The sequence below is a fragment of the Zophobas morio genome, unplaced genomic scaffold (assembly GCF_036711695.1).
Source record: "Zophobas morio isolate AGI-343-1 ecotype UQ-CSIRO unplaced genomic scaffold, CSIRO_AGI_Zmor_V1 ptg000081l, whole genome shotgun sequence".
NCBI classification, from domain to species: Eukaryota; Metazoa; Arthropoda; class Insecta; order Coleoptera; family Tenebrionidae; genus Zophobas; species Zophobas morio.
The window spans coordinates 78,121-100,857 of NW_026972186.1; the positions used below are offsets into that span (position 1 = coordinate 78,121).

General features: G+C 38.9%; 4 protein-coding genes across 22 annotated transcripts in view; 3 read left to right on the forward strand and 1 right to left on the reverse strand.

Moving 5' to 3' along the window:
- Positions 1-45: 45 nt before the first annotated feature.
- On the forward strand, positions 46-2,055 carry LOC135144071 (pyridoxal phosphate phosphatase PHOSPHO2-like). The gene is made up of 3 exons (XM_064076044.1): positions 46-348; positions 409-1,072; positions 1,132-2,055. Exon 3 carries the CDS (start codon positions 1,146-1,148, stop codon positions 1,884-1,886), a length of 741 nt encoding a protein of 246 aa, XP_063932114.1. The 5' UTR covers positions 46-348; positions 409-1,072; positions 1,132-1,145; the 3' UTR covers positions 1,887-2,055.
- Positions 1,892-22,737, reverse strand: part of LOC135144066 (coiled-coil domain-containing protein CG32809) — an 89,947-nt gene continuing 69,101 nt past the window's right edge. For 9 of the 19 annotated variants that reach the window (XM_064076015.1, XM_064076017.1, XM_064076013.1 and 6 more), the window contains 14 exons: positions 11,108-11,246; positions 10,770-10,895; positions 10,432-10,540; positions 10,251-10,373; positions 9,802-9,920; positions 9,324-9,371; positions 9,040-9,096; positions 8,585-8,674; positions 7,922-7,984; positions 7,538-7,816; positions 7,269-7,485; positions 7,066-7,221; positions 6,897-7,017; positions 1,892-4,428 (listed from right to left, as the gene is read on the reverse strand). In XM_064076015.1, the coding sequence (XP_063932085.1) occupies positions 3,286-4,428; positions 6,897-7,017; positions 7,066-7,221; positions 7,269-7,485; positions 7,538-7,816; positions 7,922-7,984; positions 8,585-8,674; positions 9,040-9,096; positions 9,324-9,371; positions 9,802-9,920; positions 10,251-10,373; positions 10,432-10,540; positions 10,770-10,895; positions 11,108-11,246 (2,790 nt within the window). In that variant the 3' untranslated portion in view covers positions 1,892-3,285. Of the gene's footprint in view, positions 4,429-5,070; positions 5,152-6,219; positions 6,270-6,896; positions 7,018-7,065; positions 7,222-7,268; positions 7,486-7,537; positions 7,817-7,921; positions 7,985-8,584; positions 8,675-9,039; positions 9,097-9,323; positions 9,372-9,801; positions 9,921-10,250; positions 10,374-10,431; positions 10,541-10,769; positions 10,896-11,107; positions 11,247-22,737 lie in introns of those variants that run through there. The other 10 variants (XM_064076032.1, XM_064076033.1, XM_064076021.1 and 7 more) reach the window with 10 other exon arrangements.
- On the forward strand, positions 13,798-16,475 carry LOC135143991 (uncharacterized). The gene is made up of 5 exons (XM_064075909.1): positions 13,798-13,962; positions 14,958-15,137; positions 15,184-15,289; positions 15,467-15,675; positions 15,728-16,475. The coding sequence occupies exons 2-5, from the start codon at positions 14,964-14,966 to the stop codon at positions 16,280-16,282; spliced, it is 1,044 nt and encodes a 347-aa protein (XP_063931979.1). The 5' UTR covers positions 13,798-13,962; positions 14,958-14,963; the 3' UTR covers positions 16,283-16,475.
- LOC135143997 (nicotinamidase-like) lies at positions 19,276-21,889 on the forward strand. The gene is made up of 5 exons (XM_064075913.1): positions 19,276-19,540; positions 20,633-20,819; positions 20,871-21,239; positions 21,287-21,455; positions 21,511-21,889. The coding sequence occupies exons 1-5, from the start codon at positions 19,446-19,448 to the stop codon at positions 21,735-21,737; spliced, it is 1,047 nt and encodes a 348-aa protein (XP_063931983.1). The 5' UTR covers positions 19,276-19,445; the 3' UTR covers positions 21,738-21,889.

The following is a 22,737-nucleotide window of genomic DNA, read 5'->3' on the forward strand; positions in this document are numbered from 1 at the left end:
TGGTCTGACTTTTTGACACAATTTGACATCATGTATTTCGGTTTTTACTTGAAAAAGAGGCAAAATTTCTGTACCGGTGCCAAAGTCACAACGCCATGGGCGTGAATGATGTTCAAAGGGATATGTAGTGGGAACATTTTTCTTTGAGGTGTTTACATTGTTATCGGAATGTGTCTCAGGAATTATGAAGCTGCATTCTGGATCACGTTTAGTACTGGCTGAGGAGCTTGAAGAAGTAGGAACAGGTAGCGGTGACTTGGAACCATGGAGGAACAAACTAGGAACAGAGCCGGATTTAAGTCTTTTATTTGTATAATAACAACTTCTCTCAAAGTGTTTACCACAAAGGTATAAATTATGTGCAATATTATCACCTGAAATGGTTTTAATGGCTATACATTCCCTTAGGTAAAAGATTCATGTTGGGGTACCTACTTGTAGCATTAAAAACCTTTTTGGACCACAACCTTTCGTTCGCAGTGTTTGAAGGGAATCTGCGCATTATTTTGTGGTCTCTAGGATCCTTGATTACCCCACAAGCAGCCACAGAGCAATATTTTTTGAACATTTTGATAATAGCAATTCAAGCACAAACTGTTTTGGAGCGTGACAAAACGGATTAATTACAGGTTCCTATAACTCCCGAAGGGGGTGACATCTTTTGATATTTTCCCTTTTGACAAGTCGGACGATTGTAACCAATTGGAGAGACTTTAATAGTGAATCAACGAAGACGACGGACTGAACCAACCACCATCAACCTAAATATCTCATTTGAATATTTTGACAGGGATTTTGTGATTTAACTACTATTCTAACCATTTTTTTAACTTTCAATTTCAACTGCTTTCAACCAAAGTGGCTGTTCTGTGAAGAACCAAAATAACCAAAGTGTGGTCTGTGGACATCATGTAACGAGCGTTGAATGGGGAATCTATTATGTATAATCGGAATGTAATCGAAAAATGCCCATAAATCCTTAATAATAAGTAATTAGAATTACGTAAATCGCTAACGAAATGACGTAGCTTCATCGCCAGGAGCAATTCTTTTCTATTTTCACACATTAAAGGTTTTTATCATGAAAATTGTATGCAATTCACCAAAAGTTACTTTTCAATCATTTTACAGGCTTTCAGCGAACAATGCAAAATTTGGCTATATTTGATTTCGACCATACAATTCTAGACGATAATTCTGATACAGCCATTCTTGAACTCGTCGACAAAAATGAAATTCCACAAGAAATAAAGAACATACAATTTACAGATGGTTGGACGGCTTTTATGCAGGCTATATTTACCTACATGTATGAAAAAGGTGTGACTGTAGAGCAGATATTAAGTCACGTCCAAAGTTTGCAACCCGTTGGTGGAATGGTTGATCTCATCAGGAACCTAAAGATGAAACTGAACTATGACTTGGTGGTGGTCAGCGATTCAAACTCGGTTTTTATTAAGACATGGTTGGAGAAACACAAACTAGAAACGTGCTTTACTGAAATCTTCACCAATCCAACTAAAATTGTTGGAGGTATGTTTCAAATATCTCCGTATGATGATCAAGATGTGTGTAAGCTGAGCACCCGGAATTTATGCAAAGGCAAGGTATTGGACGAGTTTATTAAAAGCCAGCAGGAAAACGGTATATTCTATAACAAACTTGTATACGTTGGGGATGGATCGAACGATTTTTGTCCCATTTTGCGTTTAAAAGAGAATGATTTGGCTTGTGTTAGGAACAACTACAAGTTATTGGATCTTGTACAAAAGGCAAAAAGGGGTAAATATGTAGACAATGCAGGGAAGCCGTACATGATAAAGTCACTGGTGTGTATTTGGAACACCGCCGACGACATCGCCGATTTCCTGCTTTCAAAAAATTGAGGCAGTATTATTAATTATTTTATTTAGTTACAACTTTTAATTACATTGGCACCTAATACTTAGCAGCCACCACTTCTCATTCAACAAATAAAATTATTTACATTCATTTAAATAGAAATTGTCGCTTAATTCTATTGTGACTATGTTGCAAATAAATGATCAAAAATTACACCGAGTTGGTATCCGTTAATGACAAACAAAACGTCATTGTATCATAATACTGTTTTGTAATTCATAAGTTATCGGTTATTAGTCTTGGGTTTTTGGCGCGTATTCTGTTCTTTCTATCGTCAGAAATAAATACACATGCAGCCCACCAGTCGTTCTAGTGGCCATTTACGCTTTGGATTTTGTACAATGCCATGTGTGAATTTTGTTGATAGGATTTAGAAAAACATATCTGACAGTAGTAAAACATCAGCTACGGGAACTCTGCTTTTTTTTCTACTGCACATATAAAAATGCAAAACTGATTAATCACATTGTTGGTGGGGGATTGTGGATTATTGTGGTACAGTTTATTACATTAGTATGTTTATAAATTGATTCATCTTGGGATTTCCTTTTAAATGCGGTTATTAAAGATAACAACCAAAAATAATGGTTTAGTGTATGAAATTAAAAAAGAACGTCGAGAAAATATTGGTTGAACATCTGAAAACACCACAGTTAAATATAGTGTGCAACATCTTTGATTACATGGTAAATTTATAGTTTGAGCAATATAATAGTCAACAACTTTAAAAACAATTTATCAAAAACTCGTACATAAAGCGACCGAACGTAATCCAAATTGAAAGAAACATCCTAAGTATGTACAACGTGTATAATCAATTTAGTGGTGTTTTAATTATCCAATGAGTGCATCAATACAATTTTTGCAATCTTTACGTGATTACATGTACAATTTTGTGAGAGTTATAACGAATTTCTGATAAAAATGAAGGAAACAAATACCGTCGCTTCAATTAGAACTCATTGTACGTAATTTTACAAACGCTCAAGGAATGCCCATCGCAGAATCTGGCGAGACTAAAGAAAGGGAAACACTACGAGTGGGCGCTCGTTACTAGATTAACGAATTTTAAGAAATGAGAACAAAAACTTGTATTTATTGAAAAAGTAAAATTTGGGCGTTGTTTTTCTGCTCGTCGCAGCAAATAGTAAATCTTGAAACCACAGAGCGTTTCAAGTTTGAGGAACCGGGTCGCGTTACGTCCGCTCGTAAAATTACGCACCTCTGATTAAACATTAAGATCGAAAAGGATAAAATTCCCTAACCGTTATTAAACACTGACTACATTCAATCTGAGTAAATAGCAAAAGTAACAATCCAGTCGTGATATGAATATCGAGTGCAACAAATTCTTCAACATACAGATTGCAATCGTCTTTTTGGTCACAGTATGTCAGTTTCGTAAACTTTATTCGTCGTAGTGGTGGTCTGTTCTTCCGCGTTGTTGCTAGTCGTCTGCGTATTGGTCAATGTGTTTTTGTTAACAGAATTCGCTGTGGTGTTTGGAAGATTCGTCAACGAGCCGGTGATCTGTGAGGTAGACATTTGGAGTCCCATCTTTTGGAGCAGATTCGATTCGCTTCCGGTCTTCTTGAGGAGTTGGTCGGGAGTAGGCGGCACCACCGCCAGCGTATTGTTGCCTCTCTGCAGCTGCTGCAGCCTCGCGTACTGCTCCTGCAACGCCTTCTGTTTCTTCAACAGCTCCTGGTGTCTCTGCTCCAGCTCCTCCTTCCGCGTCTTCTTCGAGCCATCCTGCGAGTTGACACTCTCGCAGCTGCTGCTGTTGCTCGCCGAGATCGTCTCGTTCTCCTGCGGTATCTGCAGGTTCGAGCCGATGTTCCTAGGCAAAGTTTGAGCCTTGTCTTTCACGCTAGACCTACTAGGAACGTTCCGCCGCAGGGTCGCTAATCCTAGGTTCTGCGTGGCCGCCTCGAACTGACTCTGCGGCTTATTCTCCGCCGCGAACTGCCCCTTGCTCTCGACCATGTTCTGCACGTTCTGGATATGTTGCAACCCGGCGGCCGGAGATCTGGGAGGCAAACTGGGCGACGTGGGCGACGCCAGCGGCGACTTGGAGCTCGTCCGCGGGGGCGGTGGAGGTGGCACGCGCCGTCCCGTGATGTGCTGCAACAGCTCGGCGTTTCGCTCGGGGATCGGCGGCTTAGTGGTTGTCTTCTGCGGTTGGATAGGGGGACTGTTGTCCGTGTCCGAGCCGCTGGGATAGGAATGGAGGCGGCGAAGGCTGCCCGTCGCCGTGCTCACGGTTAAATTCTGCGTGGGAAGGAACGTGGCCGAGTCCATGCTGCCCTTCCGCCCGATCTCGGACATGTTCGGAGGGTGGCTAGGAGGAATGCCCTTGGTGGGGACGGCGGGCGGCTCTTCGGTGTTGTGGTGGGGTTTCGAAAATGTCTGCAGTTCGTCTAGCAAAGCGTCGAGTGCGTTCTCCGGACGCTGGGTACTGTCGGGGGTGTTGACGGCGTCTCCCCCGACGCCGAGCGACCCCACACGTGCTGCGCCGGAAGGGGGCTGCATGGGAATACATTTTAGAATGAGATATCGGCCACAGCGTCGGGACGTTCGGGCAAAAGACCGACAAAATCTCTAAACACCGATATGGATTAAAACAGCAAGAGAACCTCGAGTCCGAGTGTGAAGACAAATGCAAGCACATTTACTAATGTCGTGGTCAAGGTTTTCGAAACAACTCAGGAAGTAGTAAGGAACGTCCGTAATCTTTGGTCAAGCGGAGACAGTTAAATGCGTAAGTCGCAGACGAAAATGCTGCGTTCGGAAAAAGGGCTGCGGTGCCTGGGTGGAAAGTTAGTGCTAATGCAAAAAGAACGAACGTGCCACTTAATTCAAAGGCAAGATGCCACCTTTCGGAAATGATATTATGGGTGAAAGAAATGCGTTTGTTTTTTTTTCCGTACAAACAAAAATTATTGTTGAGTAATCGACAAAACTATCATCAAATATAATTTCCATACTGCGCGACATCAAGATAGCGCTTAGGATAAGCAACACGTTCAGTACTGTTTTTTTTTATTATTTATCATTGACGACACCATTCCGTTTCACACCCGTGTGCATTGAACTCAAGAAATGTTAGCTTTGCAGAGACCGAAGTTTGCGGACGCAGCCGAAAAAACCAATAAAAAATAAGGTTACCTTAAAAGAACAAAACGCATTGTGCAAAAATAAATGTCACGTCAACTACAGTTTATGGGGTGAGTCCAACTGAAACAATTACTAAATCATTAAATAAAAACCGATACAAGACATCATAAAATGTTCATAGACATGTCAGTAAAAGAAATAGAAGAAGCGTTAAAGTGTGTGGCGTACATGCAGGAAGTAATTAACTCTTACCAATAATAAGGTTGCCACGTAGGCAAAAATTCATACATTCTGTTAAAAATAAAGGTGAAAAGGTAGCAAACATGCAGCAACCGGCAGGCAGCAAAAACATGCAAGTATAAGTTCTTTCCCTTATAGTAAGGTTAGAGTTTGGCAAAAACCGAAAAATTCCTCGTAACTACTTGAAAAATTTGTTTACAAAATAATAAGCAAAAGAAGCTACGACAATCTAAGCTACAGAAACTTTACAAGTACATTCAAAATTAAACTACTCGAACTACAGAATGCCATAATGTACTAGTAAAGTATATTGTATGGGTCAAATAACTAAGTCAAGCGAAATAGTAAAACTACCAAACAAAATATCAAATAAAATAAACATCAGTCGTATTAAAAGCATCGTTTCGTGTAGTTAGGACAAGGCACTTTCCTTTTTATTCTTTCATTAAATTATTTTACAATGTTTCTAGGAGAATGGATGTTGATCGACTGAACGATGGTGGTGCAAATTTGATGACATTTCCAATGACACCTTACTATAAGGAAAAGGTAAAATTGTCTTAAGCGTCATTCAATCCATAATTTATTGGTCCTCGTTTGTAGCACTCGACTAGTTGCACCAGTACGCGAAAACGTCCCGCGGGGGCGTCTTCACGTTTCCGAAAATGGGTGAATTTATGACAATAACTAAAGCAATGGTAGAGTGCAAATAGAAAGAAAAGTGTGAGCCAATCCAATCGAATCGAATCGTGTGTGCACTATATCATGAGATCAAGAGAATAAGGGGGGGGACTGTAATTTCGTGACGTGCTCAGTGCAATAAATAGACCAATAAATTACAAGAGTCAAAACCGAATCAAGCCAAGTATAATCAATGAACAGTTCATTATCAAGAACATATCACGTACGAGTCAAGAAATAAATATGCAAGCATTATTGATAAACGGAGAATTATTTTACTCGTGAGTGGTTATAGCTTCCTTGAAGTTAGAACTCCACTTCCAGTCGTACTAGACAAAGACAACAAAAAAAATACGATTTCAATGCTTTGTGGTTCGCTCGTGTGTCTAGTGTAAGGGGTGGGTAGACATTTTTTTTTGTTTTTTTTTTTTCAATGATCAATGCGAGCCAGTCGCATCAACATTGTACCTTGTTCGGGGTTAAACACATAGTTAAGTATGTACAAGTAAGTGTACATTGGTTTAAATTCTTACATTAACATTAGGTTTAAGGCGATTCGAGATTTGTGCATGGTCTGTTAGAATCGTGGGGGTTTAGGGTTATAAAACAAGATGCTCTCTACAGCAAGAAAAGACCTAAACTAATATCGACCCCAATATTCGTGAAAGGTCAGCAGGTCGACAAACGACGACGTCTTGAAAACACTCTTTTCACGAACATGGTCGAATTTAGAAAAGGGGTTAGGGGTTTTCATAGCTAAGGTAACATTGGAAATGCGTATTGCATCATTTTGAGAATATCACCTTATTAGTCCATTAATGTAAGGCATTCTTCTGCAGAAAAATGCTGAGAGATGAATCAATTCGTGTCGTCCCTTCCATTGGACACGAACTGATTCGCCACAACAGCCACGCATGCAGGTTAGACATTAATCGTTTAGCTCGCAGACGACTTACCTTGCTATGTTGTGACGCTGACGTAGGTGTTATAGGTGGCGTTTCGGTCACCGTGGGCGATAGGCGACCGTCAGTCGATGAGTTTGAGCAAGGAAGGCGTTGCTCTTGAACACTTGCAAGTCTGCAAATACAAGATGTAAACTGCAGTTACGACGCTCAACTAACTAACCTTTTTAACGTGACTAGAGTCCCTGTAAGTTTTTTACACCGTCTTAAAGCGCTCTCCAGTCGTTCGGGCTCTTCTTTTAGGAACTTTTCCTCCCTCATCACTTTCTCCATCTCCGAACTCAGGAAAGTTTTCATCCCGTCTTGTAGGCCGGGAAATCTGCAAGCCCTTCGTCGTAATTAACTTCAAAACGTTCACAGTCTCACCTTAATTTTAAATCGGCCACAGTTTTTGAGCTTTTACTTAAGACTAGTGCCATATTTTCAACGTCCGACATGTTCACCCTTGTCTTCCTGTTGATCACGTTGCCCCTCAACTCCTCCACTGTTGATTCCAGGTCGCTCAGATCCTTCTCGAGGCGCAACATTTCTTGCTTGTAAAGATCCTCCTCCCGGCTCAGACGCACCCTCTCTTGATCCATCCCTGCGTTCTCCTCTTCCTATAGACAACCTTCTACACATATTCTTTTACTCACCAGCTTGCCAGACTTGTTCGCCACCGGCCAGCAGCATCGCTCTGATTTTGATGAAAGTATCCCTTATGGTTTCGCGCACCGAATGTGCCTGAGCCTGTGACATCCTCCTCAGATTCCTCACTTCCGCTCTCAAATCTTTCGCCTTTTTCTGCAAACCTCTCAACTGGTTGTACATTTCTGGCGTAAGCTGGAGATCGCGGTACAACAGTCGCCCGTCGTATTGTCCAGGCGACAACGACGCCGGTTTTGGTGGAGGCGCCGGTTTTAACCGATCTCTCTCTGAATTAAACAAGATCGGTTAGTTGGTTAGTTTGATCGTCGTTCGCGCTCGAACTTGAAAACGCAAGAAAAGATTCGTAGAATAGGAGGGAAAAATAGACTTACCCTGCGAAGAGGTCCGCGGAAGAGTTGATGATTTTATGGCGGGTTTGGCAGGTTTAGTATCCGCTATAGGGGAAGCAAAACACCAAAGAACTAAGTTAGTCGGGAAAAAATTACACTCATGCATACCATTCCTAACACGTTCTCGAGACAGTACCTTCTACTTTTTCCATTTATTTATCTCGCAAATGCATGCGTCATCGCTTGCCAAGAAAATGAGTGGTGCGGAACTAAATAAACGTGAAGATAGTCGAAACGAAGACGCTCATTTTCTTTCGTTAAAAAATAAGTAAATCAAATATAAGCTAGCTAATGGGGCTCAGTCAAATCGAGATTTTACGTTCGCACGATTGTTCGATTTGAAATTTATTATTCAAGCTGTGCATTCGTTAGCATTTGGGACAACGTTCGCTGCAGGATCGTTTCCCTGGTTTAGCATTTGGAGTCGGAAGGAAACTGTACACTGTAGCAAGACTGAGTTCGATTCTAGTTGCGATGCGGTTAGTCCGATTGGAAGATTTGACTGAGCTGAGAATTTTTAATAACAACCAATCTAGTCCCCGTACATGCCTAGTGTGTTTATTCTTTTCGCATTTTTTTTTTTACATACGGATGCAAATGTGGGATTAGTTGCTATTTTGGTGCCTTCACAGAATGAATTATTACCTGCATGCTGCGGACTGTGCTGTTTCGGCGAGTTCATGTCTGGCGGTTCGTCACTGAACGACACAGATTTCTCGAAAGAAACCGATTTATCTAAAAAGTACACACAAACGTTTATGTTAGACAAACAATACAGAGAACAACAAATCAAATTTGGAACGAAGCAGAGGACTGAGGAAAGAGTCATTCAACCCTAACTACTTGAGGTTATCTCGAAAATCCAAGATGTTGAGAGAAGGAAGTACACAGATAGAAAGCCTGGAGATGTACGAGTGTTTTATACTGAAAGGAAGCAATGGTACAGCTAACGATAATGCAAATGGAGGAGATGCCACCCTTCTACTAAGGGGTGACTTTTCCAATATCCCGTGGAACTGCAAGCAAGTACAAATCCTAATTTTGGAGAGGTATTACACTGATACATACTAAGATCATGCTTAGTAATAATGTGGACTTACGACAGCCGCTTTTGCCCAATTTGGGCGTTTTGCTGTCAGATCGGAGGTACGAGTCATCTGCCAACATAGACAAATCGGTGTGTTATTAAAAATATGTACCTCACTGACGCAAATTAAATCAGGCTAATCATTTAAAAACAAGTCAAAGTATGTTATTGCCAATCTTCGAGATTTAGTTTTTCTTTAAATCGTTTTTGTGTGCATGCATGATAATAATAATGATGATGATGATAATGATGGATGTTAGTAGAAAAAAAAGCGACCATAAGCGGGTGAATACAAACCTGGTAAAGAGGCGGAACTTGAACTGGAGTTCTTATCGAACTCGTCTCCTGCAGGAGAAATGGTGATGTTAGCAACAAACTATTTACAAGCACCACACACATCGCAACATTAGTAACACCATCGACAGGCGCTGATGCTACATGTATAATAGAACATGGACAGTTGCTGAGCTGAATTCTAATGAATAAAGAAATTTTCGTTTATCGATAAGTAAAAGAATGTCGTTCAAACGCGATTGCAAAGTATCTAGAATCTAAAACTGGATTCGTGAATGATTGTCTACTTTTTGAGGTGCACTTGGATTAACAGTACGGCACTTTTTTTATTATCGGTACGTTGTATTCGTTCGTACTGCTTACCCTGTACGTTATTTCAATCAGCAAAAATACTTAATCCAAAATTTTCTAGGACTAGTTGCTATTCAGTGCATTAACAATTAAACACAAGGCTACGCACTCGCAACCACGAAATAAATACCTGTACGATAGTTTTCCCTTCCCGGTACTTGCAGGTGCGTTGTGGGAGTTTGCGTAAGAGCCTTTTGAACCAGACCTGTCAAATTAGCGAGCTGACGCTCCATATTTTCTACACGCAACCTATAAAAATTAAGTAAACTTTTAAACCTAGTTTAGTGTTCTAATTCGCATCTTACAGACATTGTGCAAACAGATCGAAAAGAAAAAGTTTAATGATTCACATGTTAAAGAAATATTGGCACAGTATATTAACGTGTCTTTGTATTGTGTTGTTTCTACAGATAGGTACTTAATATTCAAAAGTAACGCAATTAAAGTAAGTCTTCCTCGTGAATAAGGCCTTGCTTTAGTAACGAAAAATCGCAAACATGTGCTCTTCAAACCAGAAAGTATGCCTTCTGAATGGGGTGTATTTTTAATGTCAAAAAAAAAGACTATCTTCTTGCATACCGTGTAGCATCATATGGAACGGCGGCCGGAGGCGGGAACGGCGACCTCGGTCCTCCTCTTGACCCTCCTGAAGCTAATTTAACCCCATAAAGAGAGTACGAGTCATCTAGTAATTCCGTATCACTGAAAAAAATGGATGCAAAGTGTTTTGAATGTTTCAAAAATTTTGAACGCGAAGTACCTAACTTCTTCGTCAATGACTGGCGTGATAGATCCTGACCTCGATCCGTACTGGCTGTAATAAGGGTCTTCATATCTTGAACCTCTTTCTGGTGAGGACATGTATCCATCTAAACAAAAAAATACCAATAAGCCGAAGCAACTAAAGGTCAGCGACTACGGTACTATATCTAACAGTATCGCACACATATCTAAATATTCAAAATCCTACAAGTGTTCATCTTTCCCCTTGTACTAACACTACTCAAAAATCTAAGTGCCACATCGAATTCGCAGCCACGGGAATCATACACTCGATGCAAAAATTTTTTTTCGTTTGTAAGGATGGTACTGACCCACCTGGTACATTAAAGAGAGGGTTGGCGGGCCTTTGGAAGGGGGCGAATCGGTCTGGTGGTCGAGGTGGACCGTCACTCGAGCGGGTAGACCCACCGGAGTACGCACGTTGAGGTTTGGGAGGAGCACCTTTCAAAAGTTACCTTCACCATTACGATTTAAACATTGCTGGTGGCATCACAAGCTGGGTTTTTCTCTATTTTTAAGAGAAAAAACCAACTTTGCATGGGTAAGCAGAAGAGCTAGAAGCGTACACTAGTTGGAAGCCAACATAAAATTGATGAGTGCACTGTGCTAGCATGCTGCATTCAGTAAGCTCAAAACTGCAAGTGGAAGGTTACCTGTTGGAAGAGACTTTAAGCGCTCGGAGGGCAGAGCTCCTACGGCGGGGGAGTAAGTCCGAAGGAGAGTAGCGCCTCGCGGAAGGCTGGCGGTGGAGCCCATGTAATACGGTGCTTTACCGGCGCTCCCCTGAAAAGACTTACAAATTATATTATTTTATTTTATACATAAAAAAACGCGACCTGATAATTAACAGATGAATCAATACACACCGAGAACAGTAATTCTCTTTTTTTTTTCAACTTTTGACTTGTAATTTTTCGCAAACAGTTTGCGGACAGGAGCTTCTATCGGTACAATGCGCGAACATGTCATTTAAAAACTTAATGAAAAATTTAACTCTATATTTTATTCGTTTACTTACTTACGCCTTGAACTGAATTAACGGTGAAAGCAAGACGTATGAAACAAATGTTTTTTGTTCAAAATTCCACAAACGTTATTCTTTTTCTTTTACGTTTCGCTCGATAGGAAAAAGAACCGTTGTATTTAGACCGTTTTTGTTTTATTAATTCTGAGGAGTGCATGTTATACACTTTTTTTATCAACAAGTATATGTTTGCGTACATTTTATGACCATTATCAGAAATTTTCGAATAATTTGCAACATGTACACTCACGCACATTTCCGTTCGACTGCAAGTGTAAATCGAATTTCCAACTAATTTCGTTTACACAAACGCAAAAAGCGAACTGTTGAAAGCAAATCCCGGTCCAATCATTAAAATTTCAATTACTTTCAATACAAATAAAAACTAAATATTCCAGTAGACGGTCAACAGGAAACGCCGATTTCCAAACTATCGCCGAAATCATGATCGAATTTCACAAACCTAAATATTTGGTGGATTGCAGAAGGCGAAATTAAGAAAAAAAAAATGCGTCTAGACCATCATCCATAACGACCTCAAAACCATCTCGAAACTCATCGGAACCGTGGTCCAATTATTATCAAACCGCACCTATTTTATTGACCGTAAACAACAGTTTCACCCGAGAAAATTCCACGCAGATCCTTACGCAATAGCACATCTCGAAAGTAAGTGCTTCAAATAAAAATAATTTTATAGATGTTGAGATTATTGAATGTTAGTCATGGTGCTTTCTTTGGCTTGAAGCGAAAAGCATTGAAATACCGTTCGGAGAACGAGTACTCATTGCTGAGAGTCTTCTTTGGTGTGTCAGCGCCAACGGGAAATAGGATTGCGTTATTAAGCATAGTAATCCGTGTAGCGCGCTTGTTTGTCCAGATAATACACATGACATCAGGAACTTCGATGACCCGGTAAACCGTCTATTGATGGGAACAGCGAGGAAAAAACGAGCGAGCACTTCGTTAACCACCTGCTACGACACCCAATTACCTCTAGACACGCTGACCTCGGTCCTAATACTCAATTATGCTTTTCAGGGATTAACTGTTGTTTGGTCTGGTTCTTCGATATGAATGTGAAAACAGGAGGAAATTGTGAATGTGGATGAATTAATTATTTCGGAATTGCGACTGTTTACCTTTCACCTGATTATCACACAAATTCATTAGATTTGATAATGTCGATTGGTAAAATCGGAAGCTGCGTATTTTAGACGGTTGCAAAAAATGCCATTCGTAGATTGGAAACAGGAAATTAAATAATTTTATTGCCAATGCTGGAAAAAAAGTCATGGTAATATTACGAAATCAGGATGGCGGAGAAGATACTTGAACTCTAACATGTCCGTTACGTAGACGTAAAGATTTTGCAGTAAAAATAATAACCGAATGTTTATATTTAACAAACCTGGCTTCCTATTAGGTTATCTGTTGCAAAATTCTTGCAATTTGAAAAACAAATCGCTATACAAAATTTGCTGACGCTAGAGAATAAAAGATTTAAAAAATCATTTCCACCGAATTTTCGTCGCCCTTGAGGCACAACATCAGGCGATCCTGAAGCGTATTTATCAACATAGTACCAAATGCCCCTCATTTCCGAGTCAGTGGATTGGTTTTATAATAAATAATAGCAACAATAATAACGACTAATATTTTGTAATCCAATAAAGAAATAGGCCACGTTAGTCGCTTCAATTGAGATTTGCATAAATAAGCTTTCGATAGTTTAGTAGACTAAATTGTCTCTCTAATAAAATCATCAACGACAACAAATCACAGGCCTTCATTTTTGCATTCAACAAGTTGCGAAATGCCAAGAAAACTTTAAGCGTTGGAACTAAAATTAATTTCAAAGTAAAGTTTTGTTTCAATGCAATGTTCGAATTTTGAATTATTTTTCTTGCATGATATCCGCAACTACAACTACCTTGATTGAATGAATTACACCCGTTACAAAACCGCAGATCTTTTTTCCTCTTGTTAATTATATTACATTATTATTTTTACTGCCATCACTTAATCTATATCATAAACCAGATATGCCAGAATCCTAGGACACTCCAATACAGATTCCAATCATGCACCACAAGAATGTCTTCTCTCCACCTGAAGAGCAATTATTATTTAATCCTTGCAAGTAATTCGTTATACGTATTAACCGTTAGCTAACGAAACCGCAATTTTACATTTGATTTTACAAAAGCTACGTTGGCCTTAATTGTTAATTGACTAATAATTATACAACAAAAGTATGTCTGCGGTTCTTTCAGAGTGGAGGAGGGCGGTTGAACCAACATTTCTAAAAAGAAAATTATCGCGTGTAGTGCAGTACGTCGGCAGCATGATCCAGTCGCGCTTCAAGAAGTTGTTCGACACAAGAAAAGATTAAAATATTAAAGAATATGTGTGCGGGATGTGCGGTCGGTGTATTATCAATTTAGCAAAAAGAAACATTCCTTATAGTTTGAAAAATTTCAGGTGAGTGTAGTGATTTTTTTCTAATTTCCAAAATTTCTCGAGTGCTTGATTTAAGCAATATTTGCAATACTGAAAGTAACGTTACGTAAAACTGTTAATAAACCAACGTATTATAGAAATATTACATGCTCTGCTTGCTAATAGTACCGATGCGAGTTTGCATAATTTGCATTTTTTTTTTTTAACGAAAGAGTTGTGGGCATTTTTAAACGACATCACATGGCGAGGATTCCCTCATGGAATTATTATGATAAACAACTTTCACTCGTGTCACACAGATGAAAACATTGCACGACGTACCGAAAGAGGTTATTAACAAATGTAAACAAAAGTTAATAATACGCGAATAAGTTTTAATGTGCTTGACAAAAAGTGTTTTGTCGATAAATGGATTGATTCGAAAATTTCCGTTACATTCGAAAGTGAATGTCTTAAAAAAGTGATAATTTTCGTGGAAATCGATAGATCGATATCGCTTTTTGCCAAATAGAGAAAACAAGACATTTTGCTGTTGTAATCTTGCGTCAACATTTACAAATTTGAATGGGTCGAGCGTAGGCGACCAGAAAAGATGGCACAATTTATTTATTTATTTATTTATTCAAATCTTTTGTTCCATCGTCACCAGAACATACACGCGAACCACGTGAACCCACACTGAATAAAAAATGAAAATGTGGGTTCGAGAAAGTTAAGATGCGGGGACTTGTATGAATTTTTATGCCTGTTGTATTTTTGCAACGTCAAATTCTCGACCCCTCGCTTATTGATTAATTCCACACGGTTGTGTTACCGTGACCAATATTATTAATCCTGCTGCGCTGATATCGATCGCCCGATACTGCAGACGTTAGTCTATTATTGAACATTATTGTTTCATTGTCAATGGCTACCGCTCGCAAAACCTGAATTTCACCGTAACGACCGCGACACTGACCTTATCTACAGGAATTCTGCCAAAATCGCCGCACTTACAATGTGTATTTTATTTTCAGATAAAAATGCAATTTGCAAAACACACGCTGCTCTTTTGTTGTTTGGTTTTATGGGAGAATATTGAGGCTGTAGTAAATAACGAAAATGCGGCACTGAAAAGTTTTGTTAAAAATTATAACCGACACAAGGCCGATATCAGCATACATAAAGTTTCTTTTACTCAGAAGGGATACATTCAGGTTGGTATTTACACGAAAAGAAAAAAGAAGATTTATGTTTTCGTAGTTTTTGAGGTACATTAGCGACGTGCCGCCCCTCAGCGACTACACTTTCTGTATATGGGTCAGAAGTAACAACCTCACGTACTCCCATCCTATTCTGTCATATTCGAGTAAGTTCTAAATTAGGCGCACATTTAGTCTGCGACTTCGTCCATCCATAATCTAGAAAACAACCACTTTGTCAACGTATTTCCTCATTACTTTCCTAACTAATTATAACCACTCATTATTCACGCACTTTCTTCTCAATTCGTAATGTAACATAATAAGCATGGACATGTCGACAGAACACGAAGAGGAACGCTTAATTCGAGTTTGGATCTCACCTCACGGAACCGACATAAATTTGGAAATCCTCGAGTACCCCATCTTTAAAATACCCATAAAATTCGTGGAGAATCACTGGTACCACATCTGCCAATCGTGGTCCTCATCTCAAGCGCTATACAATTTATACTTCAATGGAAAGTTAAAATCCACGGGCTTTGCGCCTCAGGTATTAATTAATAAAAATCCAAAGAAAGCAACTGAACCGGAATATTTTTTAGCTACGAGGAATAAAAATCAAGGGCGGCGGTGACATCGTTGTGGGACAGGAGTACACCGATTTCGATAAGGGACTTGACGACGGCATCGAAGGGGACGTTTTCGGCTTCAACTTCGTCCTATCGCCGACGTCGTATTCCGACTTCCCCTCACGCCGCCATTACGCCATTAGCAACGAGGAGATACGTCAACCGTCAACTTATCCCCATCGTTCAGCTGTCGATGTCCCAGACGTATTTAGTTACTTTTCGGTTCAACCGAACCGAAAACCGAAAAGTTTCTCGGATATCTTCGACAATATGTTCGGTTTGGTTGATGCTCCCGCTATACGAATGCAACCCAACAGGAGAATCCATTTAGGGTCGAGGATAATTAACGACATTGAAAGTTTTACGCCAAAGCCAACGGGACTAAAATTGGTGGAACTGAGTTATATTTGTTTTTTGGGGAAAGGAGCTCCGGTCAGCGGAAAGGATGTTCTGATTAGTTGGACGAAGACGCCGGTGAGGGTGTTCGGGGGCGCCATATTGAAGAACGTACCGCCATTTTGCACGTGATCATATATGTAGTATTCTAATCAAGCTTTCACTAATTTATTTTACATAAAATAGATTTTCAACACAAAAAATGAAAAAGTGCCTGAAAACAGTCGTTGCCAACATAGATGTAGACACTAGTATTTAAGTAGTAGATGTGTGTATATAGTTGTTTTTGTTATTGTCATATAATAAATAAATGCGTTTTTCCCTATCTTTTCTAGTAATGAATTTCTTGTTGTGAAAGTGTATCCATGAAGGTACGGTTAAAAATTAAATTTATAAATTTTATTTCTAGAATCAACAAAAAATATTGCACTCTTAGATCATATAATAAATAGATACCACCATGCCGTGTTCTTTCCGTAGCAGAGCCTGTGACGACATCCTCCTGTCACACATCTCTCTCGTGCATGGAGGGATTACAATGAAGCTATCCTTGCCTGATCACTATTTGAATTTTGCGCGCCTAAATTTTAGGAAGTATGTCTGAACTAACTTCGTACGAAAGATGTTGACAGCTTGATTTTATAAATAATTCACAGTAGATAATGAAAGGAATAGTAAATTATTGGGCAGCAATTGTGATCCTTTATGATTACATCACTTAAAATAGGATCTTTGTTCTAAATTCTAAAATTGTTTTCTGTACAACAACTCGAAAGAGAGGTTAGAAGAAACTTCTGTCAAAAGCGATTTGTTGTGCTGGTGCGGTACAAGGATAGAAGTGAAATAGACATATACAGATGAAATGCATATAACAAAGATGAAGATGTGGTGATCACACAAGGATAGCATTATACTACTCTTCTTGACGTAGAAAACGACAACAGATAGCTTCATGTCTAGTCACAGCTTTCAGTTTGAGTATTGGTATCTATTTATTATATGATCTAAGATTGCACTTTGTTTTTTTGTTTGTTTTTTTTTTATTGTGTAAACTGTAACAGGACTTGCATCTACAATTACTTTCAATTGTCAGACAGGAATTAAAATCTTTCATCAAATCTTTAACTACAATGTCTCGATAAAAAAATCCACTTAATTTACAAGTGCAATATTTATTCTAAATCTAATGGATGGATGTCGTGAAGCACCTACTTTGAAAAATTTTCACCCTTAACCTTTTTCATGGAATTTTAAAAATTGGATCTTTCTGTAACGTAAATAGACACGTATTTTTTAAATATGATTAGATAATTACTGTTTGAGGTACTGGTAACCTAAAAGTTCAACACTAGCATGCGATGTAAATGATGTGAAACTGAATAACAATTGCTTCCGTTAACTCATTCATTTGAATGAGTTAATTTTGAATTGAATTTTTTATCAGTTCAGCCGTTTCAACTGTAAGTTTCCTTACGAGTAGATCTTGTATTACAAGATATTTTGATACGCTCACTTTATCGATAATTTTGATAATCTAAGTGTCACCGTATCATTCTGCGTCATTGAATTATTTAAAAAATTGATTAGTAATGTGTTTGTATATTAAACTTGGATTATTTCACAATTTAGCTTGTCCAAATTTAAAAAATATCTATAAGATTATTTGTATGTACAGGGTGATTATTTTATCTGTTCACGTCTGAATACTTTCGTAAAGGCAACACATACACATCATAAGCATATAATTTCTGTACGACGCCTAACTTGAGTTTTCTTAAACTGATCAACTTTTCTTGACTTTTTTTTTGAATTTTCTAAATGTTTGGTTAGAAGGAATCGTATCGCCTAGTATACAGAAGAGGGGCAGCATCGAAATTTCTATCACACTTCCCAAAGTTAAAAGCATATCGGTTTTTTTCGGAATTCGAAAATATTGTTAGCAAAAGTTGAAAATAATTTGACTGTTAGAACTAATGTGTCACAATTTTGGCGCAATCATTGCCATCTACATATGTATTATTTATTATTTATAAAAAATTAAGATGAAGTCGTTTATGGAAAGCACAGACATATGCAACCCGGTTGCATATATATCTTTGTTGTGTTGCATTTAGAATATCGGAGGGTTACGTTTTTATTTTTATTTTATTTTTTTACATAATTTACAAAAAACCTTCCTCGTGAATCACTCTACCTACTGGTGAAAACCGCATGAAAATCCGTAGAGTAGTTTTTGAGATTATCGCATTCAGACAGACGGATAGACACTTTGTTTTATACTATGTATACATAATTACATATATCTATTTACAACTATATACTCTTAGGTATAGAATTTCCTTCACCTTTGAAGCGTAATCAATACCGCCTGAAACAGTCACTAGGAAAAAAGTTAAATAGGGTTAGTGGACAAGTAACTTCCACGAAAAACATTCGCATGTCTTGAATAAAAGTCAGTTACTTATTGTAACAATTTTAATAGATATCGTGAAAGATTAGTAATCATCAAGAGATACGTAATCTATAATTACATCTCTTTTTCACCCGGTTTTGTTTTAAGTATCACCAACGCACTACATGGATCTAAAATATATCGTGTTATCTCCGGAAATATTATGATGAAATAACTATTTATTCCCACATGGCCAAATAACTATGTGTACGAAAATTGTGAAATCCTCTGAATCACACGGTTATTGAAAAAATAATACATTTAACATAATCCAACAATTTTCTCTCAAAAAAAAAAAAAAAACTAGGTCTATTTAATGACTCAAAGTAGTTTAGCCAACAACAATTTACAATTATTGTTTACTTAAGATAATTCTGGCATAACACAAACAAACTAAAGTAATTATTTACGAAAAAATCCTCCATATACTCCGCACACTTGAATCACTCTTTCCAGTATTCGTCCTGTAATGCCTATTTGCCTGGCATTGAAATTCCCACGCTTTTGTGCCATCGAGAGAGTAGAGTACCGCCTGAAGATACTGTACATAGACCCCTCAAACTTTAAGCTTGATGACGTCACCTCGATCAATACAATCGTAGTAAATGACTGATGTGACGTCAGGCCATGTCAGCCCAGAAATAGAGCCAAGAGTATAAGCTGTGTGTTTAGGGTATTCCCACGACTAAGTCGGGCGCGTCACGTTTTTTCGCAGTCGCTGATATCCGTGGAGTCAATGGGAGGATCGTCGGTATCGTGTCAGTCAGCGATGTGAATTGTCGCGTTGATATTATCGACTGTAAACACTACTTGGCGCGTAGTTTTACCCCAACTGCAGTAGTCATGTCCGTTAGCACACGATCCATTGATTTTGTGAATTTTAATTTTACTAACGAGTCCACGATGGACGCGTGCTTTGGTGCTTTCGACAAGGACTGGTAAATATCATGTCGGTTAGACGATAGAGCAGCTTTTTAGGTTAGGAAGCTTTTGCTTGTCAAATATTCTTGCGTTGCGATTCGTCATCGTGATGCATGTGCTGTGTACATCACGGGAGCTAATATTAGCGGGAACGGATTCTCTTCCTGGACGATTGACAGCAGGAATGAGATTTTTCGCGAAAATCTGGGACGAGGAAAAGCATGCAAAAGTTCGCGTCATGTACAACAGCCAAATTTACAGTCACTATGGGTAATTTTCGTTAGCACCCGTAAACGTATAATCAGTTAATAGTTATCGCTATCCTTGAAACCGTACAATACACGTCCGATAAATTCACCTTGTGTGTTTATTACTTGGAACCCACACAATGAACGTAGTCCAGGTGAAATTATACAACAAAATGATTGTTAAATGTCTAATGTGACGTTAAAATACGTTTGCCGAAAAAAACCCGCTGACCTTCGAGGTCCGATGAATTACGATAACTTGACTCGATCTAGATTTGCTTGATGAACATCTTTCTCAACGAATTTGCCGAAGCCCTATTTGGCCCCGTGTTGTTTACAAAAAAAAACCGCCAAGGAAGTATCTAATCGGAAAGGCTCTGGCGGCCCGAATCTCCGCAATATACCGCAGAGCAAATAAAATAATCGAATTTAAATTATATCGAAAATTGTCGGTATCCGAAAATAATTACGTTCGGCGTTCGGCTCACGCCATTAACCAAATCCGCATTCATCGGATCCCTGGGAGTTTTTTTCCTACACTATATCGACTCCACCGGTGCTCGGAATGAGTTATCGATTCCGTTTTTTCCAAACAAGTCTAATAATGTACGCATCTCCGCAAACGTGTTCGCTTTTTCTCCAATTAGTAGTCGTGCTCGAAGCAACCCCTTCCTTCGCCACGTATTCAATCTATTTTTAACTTATAAATTGTTCGGAAAGGTTAAAGCAACACAACAACCGTATTCATATCGATTATAATTTTGTGAAATCGAAACGCGAAACTTCCTTGTACATCGCATGCAACGGATTTAAATGTTCGGTAACAAGTACAAAAGCACACTTGTAAACATTTTATTACAGCGACGGTAAGCTGAACCTTGAAGAGTTTCGCACGCTTTGCGGGGCGCTCTTCCGTAATGGCAAGGGTGAGACGTACAACGTCGACGACGGCACTTTGACGGAGATTTTCAAAATTTTCGACACGAACGATGACGACCACATCGATAGAGATGAGTTCGTGTTCTGCTGGCACCACTGGATCAAAGTCGTAAGAAAGTCCAATTTGTACATCGAGCGATTTTGAGTTTCTTGTCGTTAGATCGTCAAACCCGTCTCCGCCATTCTGGTCATCGACGTCCAAAACGATTTCATCTCAGGCAGCCTCAACATTTCCAACTGTCCGGCGAAACACAACGGCGAAGACGTCATCCAACCGATCAACAATCTCCTTGAAACGGTCGACTTCGAAACTGTCGTCTACTCCTACGACTGGCATCCTATTGATCACGTGTCTTTCATTGATAACATTTTCTTAAGAAAACTGCACGAATCCAGCCCGATTAAAGCCGAAGACGCAAAGGTGTACGACACTGTTATTTTTGACAGGGATCCGCCGATGCCGCAAAAACTCTGGCCAAAACACTGCGTACAAAACACCTGGGGGTCGGATCTGCACAAAGACCTTAAGGTTTGACTGTTTCGAGGGTATACCGTCTCGCTAAACACAGTTTGCAGGTGGTGGAAAACGCAACGAAAATATACAAAGGAACCAACCCGGACGTGGATTCGTACTCCCTGTTCTGGGATAATCAAAAATTAGCAGCCACCAAGTTAGATCCACTCTTAAAACAGAAACACATCACCGATCTGTATTTGTGTGGGGTGGCTTACGATGTGTGCGTCGGTAAAAACCCACCCATAGTTAAATGTTTCGATTGAATTACAAAAATATGTTGCAGCCTATTCCGCAAACGACGCTCTCTCTGCTGGATACAGGACTATCATCTTGGAAGACTGCTGCAGAGGCGTCGATCTCCTAGATATTGAGAAAATCAAGAATTATGTCAAAGAAAATCACGGCGTTGTGGTCCATTCGAGCCAAGTTAAAGATATGATTGACGGCAATGACAGAAAGCCCGAGTTAGGTTACAAATTAGCTTTGGAGCTGAAGCACAATAGACAGTGATTTCGTTGTAGAGCTTCCAAGATGTCTAGACAATTTTTCTCGCTTTTAGGTTGTAGGGTTTTCTATTTTCGTTTAAGATTGTTAAATGCGGCGTACTTAAGCATTAACTTATTGTTGTTAATTAAATTAAAGTTTACTGAAACACAACATAATTTTTACTACCAGAGCGATAGCCAGGGCAAATACTGAAAAAAGAGAATTTCAAGAAACGTTTGATTTCATTATAGCTCGGAAAATGCGAACTCTACGTTGTCATTTCTCCGTTTCTGATTCCTAGTCTACAGCACATTTAAAACTAAGTATACTGTACCCTTACCGCAAAGGTGGTAAAATAACAAACCTGGAGTGGTGGGGCCGAATCTGCCTCTAATTTCAACTGCATTTTGCACAAGTAACATATAAAATATAAAATAGTTTATAAAGACGTCTGATGAATACGTCATCTGTTTTGTGAAAAAAATGCGCCGCCACTGCAGAATTAAATAATAAATCTCACACGGATCTAGAACGCGATAAGTGTCTTTTACACAGGTTTAATAACAAATCCTTTTTTTAAACATTACCGATACTTTTGTAGTATATTGCAGAATGCTTAGGCAACCAGATATACACATGTGTTTAATAAATATTAGTTCTTTTTAATTCGGATCTCGTTCATTATTGTGTCAACAGTAATCAAGTTACTCTAGCATAAAGTGAACGCGATGTATATTTATATTTTTGTATTATATACTAGGTTTTAGTGTCTTATGCCCTATTTATCAACGAATAATAATCAACTAATGTTATCATTTCGGTAAAACTGTATAAAGATAGATATATGACAGGTACCTTGAAAGTTCATAGTGTTCATGTGCATATATAGATAAACAGACATTCAGTACACGAGAACAGAACTCTTCTGTTTAGGACACCCCACGTTGTCAAATCTAGTTGGTAATAGATAGCAGCAGCTGTTTCAATTATCATGGCCGACTACATCTGACAGTCGTTACCTCCT

What these genes read in the sequence shown, in the direction of transcription:
- LOC135143997 (XM_064075913.1), top strand. Translation starts at nt 19,446, where the DNA reads ATGTCCGTTAGCACACGATCCATTGATTTTGTGAATTTTAATTTTACT. An exon ending in GGTGCTTTCGACAAGGACTG is followed by an intron (nt 19,541 to 20,632) that starts GTAAATATCATG and finishes ATTTTATTACAG; the next exon opens with CGACGGTAAGCTGAACCTTG. An exon ending in GGCTTACGATGTGTGCGTCG is followed by an intron (nt 21,456 to 21,510) that starts GTAAAAACCCAC and finishes AATATGTTGCAG; the next exon opens with CCTATTCCGCAAACGACGCT.
- LOC135144071 (XM_064076044.1), top strand. Translation starts at nt 1,146, where the DNA reads ATGCAAAATTTGGCTATATTTGATTTCGACCATACAATTCTAGACGAT.
- LOC135143991 (XM_064075909.1), top strand. Translation starts at nt 14,964, where the DNA reads ATGCAATTTGCAAAACACACGCTGCTCTTTTGTTGTTTGGTTTTATGG. An exon ending in CTCAGAAGGGATACATTCAG is followed by an intron (nt 15,138 to 15,183) that starts GTTGGTATTTAC and finishes ATGTTTTCGTAG; the next exon opens with TTTTTGAGGTACATTAGCGA. An exon ending in CCACGGGCTTTGCGCCTCAG is followed by an intron (nt 15,676 to 15,727) that starts GTATTAATTAAT and finishes AATATTTTTTAG; the next exon opens with CTACGAGGAATAAAAATCAA.